The following is a 13039-nucleotide window of genomic DNA, read 5'->3' as shown; positions in this document are numbered from 1 at the left end:
ATCTCATTATCCACGTTTCGTTTCTTCCTCCTGTCTGCTATCTAAGGCTATTGTCAACTTCCCGTCGTTAACGGAACCCTGTCTTTGATTGATCCCGAGCTAGCTACTATGTATGGAATCTAGATTGCCCGGGAGTGCTGGGGCTACCCCTTGATTCTCGGAGTCGGAAGCTCGTGGGAGGATGGGTAACATAGTAATACCAGATGAAGATATCATTTCCTATTGTCAAGGAGCCTCGAGGGGGGCCGATGCTTAGGATCGCCCTGCTTACTGCCGCCGGCCTGCCTTCGTTCCGTGACCCGCAACGTCTATCACCTCCTAAAGCTACCAGTTGGCGACTGGTTTTAATGAAGCTCTATTTCCCATTTTCTAACCTGTTTCTTCTCCGTTCTCTTCTCATCCCGTACATTTTCGTGTCCAACTCCGAACTCAAAGCGCCGGTCTGCTTCCCGCGGGATCAACGTCTTCACTTTCCTTTTCGACGCCTTGTAATTCTTGTAATACCCAGGTGGGATTCTTTCTAGAACAGCTAGCCTGGTCTTGCTTTCGATATTTATTGCTTCGACGATCTTTTATTTACGACTCTTACGACGCCGTCAACTATTAGCCCGATTCGGCTGAAACGAAACGAAAACGAAGTTAAACGGACGTATTCGATATTAATCAGACAAGATGCCTTCCTTCAAGAAGACTATGGGTGTTATGGTGGGATTGGCTGCTGTTGCTTGTGCTCTACCGGCCCAACCAAAGTTGACCATAAGACAAAGCGAAATCTATGGCCTCGCTAAACGACAAAATGCGGCCGCTGCTGCCCTAGGCCTGGCGGATGTCGATATCCTGCAATTGTAAGTCATACCTTTACCGTCCACTATAAATACATGGGTCGCTAACTAGTATACAGTGCCCTGACCCTAGAGTGGCTTGAGGCTACTTTTTACCAGCAGGGTTTTGCCAAGTTCAGCGACGACCAGTTCGTCGCCCTAGGCTTAAGCGCTACCCAGCTGAGCGATCTTAAGAGCATTGGTTCCAGCGAAGCGTCCCACGTCGGTCTACTGCAGAGTTCTATTGCACAGGCTGGTGTCCAACCTGTCCAGCCCTGCGAGTACAACTTCGGTTTTACTGATGCCGCGGGTATGGTTGCTACTGCATCCATCCTCGAGAGTGTTGGTATTTCTGCCTACCTCGGCGCTGCGCCCCTTGTGTCGGACAGCAAGATCCTCAGCACGGCTGCGTCTATCCTTACCATCGAGGCCAGACATCAGTCCTTTGTTCGTATCGCTTTGGGAATCGCTGCCTCTCCATCTCCCTTCGACACTCCCCTGGGACCCAAGGCCATCTTCTCCTTGGCTGCCCCGTTCATCAAGTCATGCCCTGCCGGTTCAAACTTGATCCTGACCGCTTTCCCGACTCTGACAATGACCACTCCTGCTCCGGCAGCCGGTGTCATGGCCCTCGCGCAGGGGACCATGCTAAACTTCCAAAGCGACGCCGCATCAGGAGCCAAATTCTGCGGTTTCACCAACTCCGCTGCTCCGGGCGGTACTGCCTTCGCCGCTTTCGACCCTGCTCAGGGTTGCGCTCTCCCGCCCAACCTAGCTGGCACTGTCTATGTCACTCTCACCAGCGCCGCCGCCGCCGACGGTGTCATAACTGACGCCATCACACTCGCTGGACCGCTAGTCATGAACCTCAGCTAAACGTGTCGATACGGGAGTTTGTAAATAGGAAGTTCCATCTAATAATGCATCAGTATGCGATGCAAGACTTAATGCTCTTTTAGTGAGGGCCTAAAGAGGTCGGGGAAAAGAAGAAAACAGGCACAGCGAGACAAACGAGCGAGGGGTTTCGGTTGCTCGCACAGTACCGTACCACCAGCTTAGACAATATATCTCGTTTGCGTCATCGTCGGCATGCAGCCCACGCCCCGTTTGTACATATGTAGTATTCATGTCACGACAGGCATCCAAGACTCCAGGTCTTGCTTGTACATATACCGCTTACCTATCATCATCATCAGAGACCAGGCGTCTAAAGGGGGGGAGTAGCCTAAGGGCAGGCCAGAAGGCTTTCTTTTCTACGTCATTTTCTTCAACTATACTTTTTATTTGTAATAGGGCACGTGGTAACGAGAACCTTGATTTGAGAAGGAAATCGAGGTACTGAAAGGTGGCGATACCCAATAGCGCGGATTAGACAGTGGGCTCTACTCTTTCTCGAAGAAGCTGAGTAGAGCTATAAATATGAAGACGTGAAATCATACCATTGTTGTTCTCGTGTGTAAAGTGGTCGTGATTTGCTGATTCAAGGGAGAAGGGTGTTTCTCTACCAGTGTTGACGATGGAGCGGTTGTAATTTGGCAACCCACCCACCACTTATACCCACCTAAGGTTTACCTTAGGATATACGCCTTGTTATCTTATGCAAATGTTTCCTGCCTTACAAGAAGCAGCAAAAGAGAAAAGAATTAGACGACAAAGGAGCAGGAATCAATATCAGAGGAGATGAATAAGTGTGTACGAGGCTATTTGACCAAGGATACACTGTTAGTTTTAGTATTATTTGATAGAGGATAGGTTGTTGGCGTTATTTGATTAGGAATAGATTATTGCTTTAGCATTTAGATAATGTACGACTTGGATATAATAATTTAAAACAAAATTATAAAAATATAGTGCGGTGTAAATCTTAGGCTTTTATGTTACCCGGGGTGAAGGGGGTGACTTCTTATTATTTTATTAGGCCAAGCCCCACGGCTTGTAGCTATATAAGACGCGGGAAATGATAGTTCAAAGGATTAAAGCAACACTTTTGACAAGCATGATAAGAAAGAAAATCACGGAAATATACAGATAAGACTCCAGGCATTGATGTATACCCCTTTACTACCATACTAAAGTAAGCAGTCTTTAGATTGCTTGTCATAGCCACTCTTTTTATGTTTCCATCTAATTCCATGGTAGATAAATTAAATATTCTCTTCTAAATTTACGACTGAAAACCAAGAGCTCTTAGAAATGCTTGCTTGGAGTCCATTCTGTTGCCTTGCAACCCGCGTGCAATAGATCAATGGAAAATTAAGTGCTTGGCCATTAGGAAAATCTAGACTATCAAGGTTTTTTAAAGATAGACTTCTTTATGCCTTTGAATTTCGGGTTTAGAATTCTAAAGCTAGATAGGTAGTGGAGCTCTTTGAATAGATATCAATAATGGAGGTAGATTCCTTAAAAATGAAGATTTAATTGCAGAAGGTAGAGTACTACTACTCGTCACTCTCGGTTACTTCGACAACCAACCACACAACCCACTCGAAATATATATCTCTAAGGAAACCCAAATTATTTAACAAGCACCCAACCCATTACTTCTCTCTCGCCTATTACATATTGAGTATGTTGATATCTAACACTGCACGCCACGGAAGCACAAGCAAGTAGCGATAGCCAAGTCAACAACCTCCCAAGGCTTTTCGAAATGATCAGAACTACTGACCATTATTACTTGAGAGCGCCCTCAGATGCTCTTGCTGTGCTTTGACAACCTAGACCCTCGATTGCAGTTCCCATGCTAACATTACGTGTAAGTACCAAAGACGCCCTAGATACTTCTACACGACACGAACGACGCATATTTATATGATGACAAGTATCTTTCTTGAGAGGCCCTGCATAGGAGTCGACGACCCAAACGTATTCATTCCATCTGACATTTGCTTCCTTGTATTTAAATTGTTTTGGTATACTATACTACCTTATTGGCTGGCTGCTAACCGTAAACATGTGCTAGGAGCCAGGCAGAAATCACCACATTTAGGCATCTTCACCAGTTTCAGGATATCGGTCCTTTCTGTGAGACTTAGTATTTTAATCTAGAAGACTAGAAATAAAGTAAGTTTTATTTACCTACAAACATCCTCCCCCTATTTATGCGGTTTATGATGTAAAATGTGTAACCTTTCTCTTCTGAATTTGAAGTGTTGATATCATGGTGATCTGAGGCAACTCTGGATAAATGCTCCTACATTTGTTTATTTATGTCTTTTAATTGCTAATACTGATGGCACTCGATATATTTCGGCTACGAATAGTGATACACGCCTTTCAATATCGACACAGCCGAGCATGCTGTTTGATGATTAGGTACTTAAGTAAATAACCTTTTCCATTGGTATATTTTCTTGTAATGGTCTCGACTTCTGTCCGCCAATTCTCGGAACTCTTTGCCTCCTGATATCCACTTCTGTAGTGGCATATGGATTGGCAAACCCTTTCCAGTAGATATGCACCTATTTATTGAAATCACAAAACGCGTGACCATATGCTGATTCGACATAAATATATAATATCATGACTTTTAAATCCTACCTACTCATTTAATAGTCATAAAACCCCTTACCGCTCTTCTTCCCCAGCCAGCCAGCATCTACCATCTTAGCGAGAAGCACACTCGGTCGGTATTTTGAGTCTCCTGTCTCCTGGTGAAGGACTTTCATGATAGCTAAGCACGTGTCAAGTCCAATAAAGTCGGCTAGCTGGAGCGGCCCCATAGGTACGTTCGTGCCGTTCTTCATGATGGCATCGATGGCATCTCGGTCACCAACGCCGGTTTCCAGGCATATCACCGCTTCGTTGATATACGGCATCAGGATCCGGTTCGCCAAGAACCCCGGGGAATCCGCAGACACAGAGGGGATCTTCCCCATGGCCTTACAGAAGGCGACAGCAGTCTCGAGGGTCTCGGCGCTTGTCTGTAACCCGCTAATGATCTCGACACCCTTCTGGATGGGCACGGGGTTCATGAAGTGAGTCGATACTACACGAGAACTTGCCGATGTGTCGGTGGGGTCCTTAGTGGTCGCTGCGGCGATCTTCGTGATGGAGATGGACGATGTGTTGGTTGCTAGGATAGTGTGCTTCGGACAGATTTCAGCAAGCTTAGCGAAAATGTCAAATTTCAGCTGCGGAATCTCCGGCACGGCCTCAATCACAAAATCAACCTTTGAGAGCTCTTCGATAGCTGTGGTAGGCAAGAGCCGAGACCTCGCCTCATCCGCTTGCTCTTGTGTGATCCGTGACTTAGAAACATCTTTGGACAATAACTTCTCTGGATGTTATTGAGTACTCCAATTCATCTTGAGCGAACATCATGATTGGGAATAATACGACGAACCTGCAAACCCAATTCCTTTATCAAGTGAAGCTTTCGAAGAGTCTACAAGTGTAACAGGAACACCAGCTCTCTGAGCGGCGACCAAAGCGATACCTAGGCCCTGAGAAAGTGTGAGCTGAGTGGTGAAGACGTTGGATTGCATGTGATAGAAGCAAGTTTACCATTTGACCCGCGCCTATGACGCCTAAGCTCTTCACCTCAGCTGCATGTCGAGCTGAGCTTGAGCTAAAGTACCTAATTTGACGGGTGAGCTGAGAAGCTCTTATTCTCCCAATTGCGCTCGCCATTATGTTAACTTGGAACGACACTCTTAACACTGAGTAGATGTAAGTTAGCGAGTTATGACGACTTGAGGTACATGTAAGTTAAGGTGAGGGATGAACCCGCCAGTTACCGGATAGCCTCGGGCGACGGATATATGTGGGGCATATGGTCAAGGAGGTACCACGATAGGTACTAATGTACTTTGTATAGCGCACAAGCCACAAAACCCCACGGTCCCACTCCAATGGATTGGAAGAGGATTGGCGCGTCTTTCTGTAAATTAAAACGCGTCTTAACACGCGTTTTCAATTTATACCAGCTCAAGCCTTCCCCTTCTTGGCATTAATGACGACTATTCAAGATTGAACCACCGTGAGAATTTAGGTGCAAGGAAACAATTCCTCACCGCTGATATGGAGTCTTCAGATGGTACTACTACCGATGTAGTACATCCTGAAGTTCGGGCGCATGTCAACAGTCTTGTCTCAGCTGTTAGTAGTTTTCGTTACGTCCCTTTTGCTAGTAAAAAGACTGATCGCGATATGTAGCTTGGTGGTTTCAGCGCCGACGACGATGGACGATACGTGCTTGGAGACTCCGCCCTGGAGGTTTTACGTGATATCAAGAAATGGATTCGATTCTACGATGAGAAAACGAACCGAATGGATGTTGCGCGATGTCTATCCGAGGCGAATATAATTGAAGGCGACTTGCTACATATTATCGCGGCTTGGTCCGAAAACGAGACCGACAACAGATTCAGGGCGAGAGCTGCTTTGGCATGCTTCGAGATTATGGTTCCGTTGACATGGCCACTAGAACGAGATCTCGACCAGATGACCATCAACCACCATCGACATCTCCCGGTGCTACAGATTGCCCAGGTCGGCTACAAGCGTGCTATAATAAACTTTGATGCTGCCCAGATTCTTCACACCGCTGTACGAGTCGCATTGCCTTCTATGGCTCTGTCCCGTGGCGATCGATCTGGACGTGACGAAGGCATCATCAAGCTAATCTTACTATTCCTACGGAACGTTGCCATGATCTCGCCACCCCCTGGAATCAAATACGACGGTGACGAATCTCAGATCTCGCGATCAGCTCTAATTGATGCGTTTTCTTATCAAGATATTTTACTTACTCTCCTTACGATTGCTTCCAACACGGGGGAAGATTTTAACCAGGAAGGCATTATTGTGATGGAGATTATATTCCATCTAGTCAAGCGTGTTGACGTTTCTAAGCTATTCATGGACGAGAAGCAGCTTAGCAAGACACAGTCGAACGAACTCACAACAATGATGAATAAAGAAGCAGCAATGCACCGGCCTTACAATCGAAAGGCTCCATCTAGGCATAATCGATGGGGGACTATGGTCTGGGTGGATCGGGGTGATGGCAAGGTTTCAACTGTCAGTGGCCAGGATGCTTTACTGGATGCGGCGAGGAGACAGCATAAGATGGACAATAGCAAGGTATATCGACCTCCGCGGAGACCAAGAAAAGAGGAAATGGAGCCAAAGGATCTGGGCCCTCCCGTATCACTAAACGCTAGAGCGCGACAGCAGCTCAAAGGTTTCGTGGAGGAATTCCTAGATTCTGGCTTCAATCCTCTCTTCCAGCACGTCCGAAAGAAGCTTGACGAGCAAAAGGACTATATCTTCGAATATCACTCGCGCCAATTCTTCTACCTAGTATCCTGGTTTCTGGAAGCCGAAAGAGTACGGAAGAAGGCCGCGAAGGATCGTAAGTCGGCTAGCGCTGAAGACGTCGGTTCTTTCAACCTTGTTGCTGGGGTGCTCAATCAACAGACGTTTATTACATTGAATAGAGCCATTGGAGATTCGTTAGAAAGCAAGCGTTGGCAAGAGTTGTGCGCTGCTATGCGATGCTTTACTCAGATACTTTTGACAGTTCAAGAGATGTCGGAGTCAGGAAATGAGGAAGACGAAGAGATTGCGGAGAATATTCTTAGCCGCATTTTCTACGAAGAGGAGACGCACGATAGAATTGCGAATATTGCAAGGAACTATAAGGACCAGGGTTTCGAGTATCTTGATGCCTGCACCGATCTTACACATACCTACCTTCGCGTTCTGGAAGCGTATTCGAAACAGAACGTGGATATGCAAGTACGGTCAAGACGGCGTGTTCGAAAAAAGAAGAAGGCCGTGAAAGCCACCGGAGAAGACGAAGAGAACCCTGTAGAAGAGGAAGACGATTCTGAGAACGACCAGGCGAATGCGGAGCGAACATCAAGCGAACGAAAGTTCGACTTCGGTCGCTTTGTGAATCGGTTTACCCCTCAAGGAGTGGTGGATACGTTCGTCCAATTCACGAAATACTACCAGGACCTAAATGATTCTCAGCTGAAGCGGGCACATCGGTATTTTTACCGCATAGCCTTTAAGCAGAATATGAGCGTCATGCTCTTTCGAATTGACATTATACAGTTATTCTACAGTATGATTAAGGGCCAGGAACCCCTTGATAAGAGCTCGACGGTGTACAAGGAATGGGAGGAGCTGGCGAAGCAGATTCTCAAGAAGTGCATTCGCAAAATCGAGGAGCGGCCGCAACTGATCATCGAAATGCTGTTCTCTAAAATAAATGCTACAGCACACTACCTGGAGTATGGTTACGAGAAACAGACCCTATCCACGTCGCAATCCAGGCCGGGGGCCGAGTTGGAGTTCCGACATATCGAGGAGCGGGATCAGCAAATTGCGATTGCTGTCGGTGTTTTGCTGGATAAAAACCTGGCTGATCATATCAACTGGGTTAAGGGCCAGCTATCCACAGCCGAAACTGAGAAGAGGGCCTGGGAAGCAGCTGACAAAGCAATGCCATCAGTAGAAGGAGCCGGTAATGAAGGCGAGCAGCAGAATGAAGAGAATACTCCTAAAGAATCTCCTCCTATTTGTAGGTTTCCCCAGTCAGGTTCTAATGAGTTGCGACTAATAGGTATTTAGCTATACGCCCGGATAATGATGCTCGTCGCACTGCCATGTTTAAGAATTCTCATCTCCGACTTCTCATGAAGCTCGTTGGTTTTGAACGACTCGTCCCAAGCGTGGACGAGACTCCTGAATCTGCTTGGGTTATCCCGCCGCACGTGACGGCCGACCAACTACAGGATTCCCTCGACCTGATCAAGAAGGCCGAGTTCAACCCGCCAACATTCGACGACGGCAAGCTAGCTGAAGATCAGCTAAGGAGGAAGGCGGCAGTACGGAGGAAGGCAGTCTTCGACGACGACGATGACGGTATCGCTGACGATGACGACGACGAGATTCTCTTCCCCGCAGGCGGCCCAACGGCAAGAAAGGTAGCAGACGAGTTTCTAGATAAGCCGAAGAAGACCCGACGGCGGCGACGGCGCGGCAGCGATGCAGAAGAGCCTAGCGAGGACCAACTAGAGGAGAAAGCGCGGGCGCGTAAGGAACGTGAAAAAGCCAAGGCGCGGCGGTTCAAGAGCGACCTGTACGTGCACGCGAGCGACGACGAGTCGGACGACGGAGAGCGGTGGGCCGAATTTTACGCCAACGAAGAGCGCATTCGGAAGCGGCAAAATGCCACGGCGGCGAAAAACGCGGTCGCAGTTACGACATCCGCCGCCCCGAAACAGGTCGAGAAGCGCAAGGTGCAGGAGCTACTGGGGGACAACAGCGATAATGATGATGATCTCATCTTGCCGCATGGGTCAGAGGATGAAGATGAAAATGAAGATGAGGGTGAGGAGAGAAAGAATGGCGCGTCAGGGACGGATGATACGCCGTTGTCGTCGAGTCCACGTGCGGGCTCGGTATCGAGCGCGAAGAGAAGGCGGTTGTCGAGGGAACCTCCTAGTTCGGCACCAGCCGCTACTGATGAAGATGTCGAGATGGCAGATGGGGATGGGGATGGGGATGGGGATGCGGATGCGGATGACGATGACGTGCCTGCTACGAAAGCGCCTGCGAGACGGCGGGCTAGGGCGGGATTTATTGTTGACAGCAGTGATGAAGAAGAGTAATGATTAGGATGGGAAAGATTGCATAGTCGGTGTTTGGGTGTGGTTTAGCATAGGTCGGGACGCGTTTATGGATGATGCACAAACAAGCAAGTTTAATGAATGAAGCCTGAATATTCACAACGGCTATTAAAGATTTTTATTGAGCAGGATATACTATTTTATAATTGTGTTATTAAACGAATGACTAGAACTATTCTGGGATATCCCGCTGGTCACATCTTCTAAATCCAACTGCAATACGTAAGAGCTTTAACTATTTACAAGAATAGGTAGCTTTAAAAGTTGACATTAAGGATCGATGGTTTCAAACAGCATTCTTCCAATTCCATCGTGATGATCCGTATGTTCTTTACTTTAATTCTTCTTCTATTTCAACATAGGTTAGTGTATACAGATACATAGGTACCTAGGTAGGTAGCTAATAATAAAGGCAGCAGATAGGTAGGAGGTTTAACTAACGGGGCAGTTTGCGCATTCGCAGTTGTGCTCGCAATTGCAGGTGCCAGAGGTGGCGCAGGCGCAGGCGCAGGAGCCGGGGTTGTTGCAATTGCAAGCCATTGTATTGTGTCTTGTTATTAGACTGTGTTAAGACAGATAGGTAAAGTGGTTATAGTTATAGTTATAATAATGCAGTTGTAATCTTAAACGACTATGTTGCAATAGGCGCTATTCAATTGCTGATTGGTTGGAATGTAAGTCGAGATGGGGGAAAGTTGGTCATCGTGGTTGGAGGAAAGGGGGGGGGTTATTTATATACCTTGGATGGATGTGTTATGTAATAACTAGGTAGTTGCTTTACTTTAGGTACCTACTTAATGGAACAACTGTGGGATGGTAATGTGAGTTGGTTCTTTGTTCAGAGTGAGAGACTAATCGATATCTCTGACGACACGATGCGGTATGGGCCCCCGTTATCGTACGCTGGTGGTGTCAACGATACGTCAGCGGCCCCAGCTGAGGTGTGCTGGAGAGGGCGGGAGCTGGGCTTTGACCTGTTTTGGTTTAAGGAATAGACTAGTGTTAGCCACTTATATAAGAGGGGTGCTGGTACTGGCTCTCATCAGGTGGCCATTCGATACTGTTGATTATTCGTTGAGAGTTTTGGTCACAAGAGGATTAAGTTAGATAGGTATGGTAGAGCTAGTTCTTAGTGGTGCGGCTTAAGCTTGGTGGCTTAAGACATATGTAACTTATTACACATAACTAACATATGTAAAAGACATTCAAAAAGTTGGTCGTGTTCAAAACATTGGCTATGCTATAATACTCTCTAGCCATACACGTCCCAGACGAGATTCATAGGTTCATATAGCCTTGCTCGTCAGTACAACTACCTGCAAGCCGGGAACCAACCGGCTCTCCTCCTTCCCATCATCTCAGTCCAATAATGATGACTTAGTAATAGGTAGTAGTAGTAGTAGTAGTAGTAAAAGTGTCATACAAGAAAGTATAGGTAATTAGACATCTCCGGAAAGCTAGCCATCCGTGTTTCAAGCTCGAGTTTAAGCAGTTACGCTTAAGCCTTGTTTCGCTGGCCGTAGGCCTTGGTGACGTAATCGCCGTCCTTGACGATGAGGTCCTCGAGGCGGTAGTCGTGACGGCCGGAAAGGTAGCTGTCGAGGATGGCCTTGGTGCCGGCGGCGTAGCGCTTCTGCGCGTCGATCGACGTACCGGACATGTGAGGCACCATGGCGTTGCCGCCGCCGAAGGGGTTCTTGGCGTATCGCAGAATGTGGTCCTTGGGCGCCGGCTGAGGGAACCACACGTCACCACCGTAGCCTCGTAGGTGACCCGACTTGAGCGCCTCGGCTACGTCTTCCTTCACGACGATGGCGCCGCGAGCAGTGTTGACCAACCATGAGCCTTGTGAATATTAGTTAGTGTCGTGAGAGCGTCGAATAGGGAGGTATATGTGTACTCACCAGGCTTCATCTTGGCGATGAGGTCCTTGTTGAACAGGCCGCGGGTCTTCTCGTGCAGAGGGCAGTTGATGGTGACGACATCGCACTGGCCAAGCATCTCCTCGAGGCTGTCGACGCGGCGGCAGCCGATCTCCTTCTCGATCTCGGGCTTCAGGGGCTGGTAGTCGTAGTACAGGAGCTCCTTGCAGTCGAAGGCCTTGAGACGACGTAGGACACGCTCGCCGATGCGGCCGACGGCGACTGTGCCGACGACCTTGTTCTCGAGGTCGTACTCGTTCTTGGCGACGGCGGCGACTTCCCACTCGCCGGCCTCGATCATCTCGTGCGCCGGCACGAAGTTGCGGACTAGGACTAGGATCGTCATCACCACGTGCTCTGCTACGGACACGACGTTAGAGCCTGTCACTTCGGCCACCGTGATACCGCCGTTCGTCTTGTTCGCCGCGTTAAGGTCCACATGGTCGGAACCAATACCGGCAGTGATGGCGAGCTTCAGCTTCTTAGCCTTGGCTAATCGCTCGGCTGTTAGGTAACCTGGGTGGAAGCTATTGTGTGTTAGTTTAGTTTTGGTTTGTGGTATCCCCTAGTTAATCGTATAGCAATAGTATCATGCTCTTCTCCCCAATCAAGTATATTGCTATTACGATATTGAAACTATAAGGAGACAGTTGAGGCCACATACGGAGTAGTAATGATAACCTCAGCGTCTACGAGCTCCTTGTCGAAGGTGGAGTTCTCGCCATCCTTGTCTGATGTGGTAACGAGTGTGTGACCCTGATCTTCGAGCCATTTTCGGAGACCAAGTTCGTTCTCGGTCGTTCCCAGTAGCTCGGGCACCTATAATTGGGTGGAAGAAAGATAGGTTAGTTCATGATGTAAAAGTGGAGGGAGGCAAATAAATCGTGATGGGACTTTTAGAACTTTGGGGTTTGTAAGAGAAGTGAGAAGTCGCTTGTTTCAATTACCCCTCATCCCCCTGCCCCCTTTTTCCCCCTCCTTCTCTTTCAACCTTTACATCTGCCGCTACCTCCAGTTACCAAAGACAGACTATTGCATGTACGTTTCAGCCAATAACGTGTCAAACCGCCGTCATTGGACGGACAAGTTTGCGCATGGCGGGAAACGGCATTGCGAGGATACGGCAAAAGAGGTATAAGAGGGCGAGTTTTGGAATTGGAGTAAAAGGTAAGAAGAAGAAAAGTACAAACGGCATGATGGAATTGGGCAATGGGTATGTTGTCTTTTTTTCTTCTTTTTTTTATTACTTACCTCTTGGGCATGCTTGCCTCCATCGTATAGGACTAGTAGAACTTTGACCTTTTCACGTTGCGTAGTTAGTAAACGCGTCGAAGCACGAACTCGTAACGATGGGGGATTGAATAGGGTCGAAGGTGAACTCTTATACGCCAGGGCCGCGCGTGACGTCAGATCAGCGCGCAGCGGCGTATAAGACCGAGCATTGCGAACAGAACAAGCTGCTGCTGTGGTCGTAGAGAGTGCCCTATAAATGGGACGAATGCAGCAGGAGGAAAGAGGGCGAGCTGATAATACCATTTTGAATGTCTTTTGAAGCTTTATCTAGTTAATAAGACTAATAGCTGCTGATGTGAGTTTGTTGGACGAGTCGGGAAGTTGGACGTGTAGAGCTTATTGATGAATCGATTTACTA

The 13039-nt window shown here is 47.8% G+C and overlaps 4 protein-coding genes across 4 annotated transcripts; 2 read left to right on the top strand and 2 right to left on the bottom strand.

The window, feature by feature from the left end:
- The first annotated feature begins 274 nt into the window (after positions 1 to 274).
- F4817DRAFT_83466 (ferritin-like domain-containing protein) lies at positions 275 to 1822 on the top strand. Its single transcript, XM_049307936.1, has 2 exons — positions 275 to 845; positions 902 to 1822. The coding sequence occupies exons 1-2, from the start codon at positions 673 to 675 to the stop codon at positions 1695 to 1697; spliced, it is 969 nt and encodes a 322-aa protein (XP_049163580.1). The 5' UTR covers positions 275 to 672; the 3' UTR covers positions 1698 to 1822.
- Positions 1823 to 4011: 2189 nt separating this feature from the next.
- Positions 4012 to 5541, bottom strand: F4817DRAFT_323865 (3-hydroxyacyl-CoA dehydrogenase). The gene is made up of 3 exons (XM_049301558.1): positions 5328 to 5541; positions 5167 to 5266; positions 4012 to 5100 (listed from the first exon to the last, which is right to left on the bottom strand). The coding sequence occupies exons 1-3, from the start codon at positions 5451 to 5453 to the stop codon at positions 4370 to 4372; spliced, it is 957 nt and encodes a 318-aa protein (XP_049163579.1). The 5' UTR covers positions 5454 to 5541; the 3' UTR covers positions 4012 to 4369.
- Positions 5542 to 5843: 302 nt separating this feature from the next.
- Positions 5844 to 9448, top strand: F4817DRAFT_355820 (timeless-domain-containing protein; the record flags this gene model as incomplete). Its single annotated transcript, XM_049305706.1, has 3 exons — positions 5844 to 5921; positions 5979 to 8355; positions 8406 to 9448. The coding sequence occupies 3 exons, from the start codon at positions 5844 to 5846 to the stop codon at positions 9446 to 9448; spliced, it is 3498 nt and encodes a 1165-aa protein (XP_049163578.1).
- A 1098-nt stretch (positions 9449 to 10546) lies between these two features.
- On the bottom strand, positions 10547 to 13025 carry F4817DRAFT_83337 (formate dehydrogenase). Its single transcript, XM_049307934.1, has 4 exons — positions 12640 to 13025; positions 12053 to 12207; positions 11371 to 11915; positions 10547 to 11311 (listed from the first exon to the last, which is right to left on the bottom strand). Exons 1-4 carry the CDS (start codon positions 12922 to 12924, stop codon positions 10965 to 10967), a joined length of 1332 nt encoding a protein of 443 aa, XP_049163577.1. The 5' UTR covers positions 12925 to 13025; the 3' UTR covers positions 10547 to 10964.
- Positions 13026 to 13039: the final 14 nt, after the last annotated feature.

The sequence above is a fragment of the Daldinia loculata genome (genome assembly GCF_022478755.1).
Source record: "Daldinia loculata strain CBS 113971 unplaced genomic scaffold F4817scaffold_2, whole genome shotgun sequence".
In the NCBI taxonomy this organism is placed as follows: domain Eukaryota; kingdom Fungi; phylum Ascomycota; class Sordariomycetes; order Xylariales; family Hypoxylaceae; genus Daldinia; species Daldinia loculata.
This window is presented reverse-complemented; position numbering and strand designations above follow the sequence as displayed.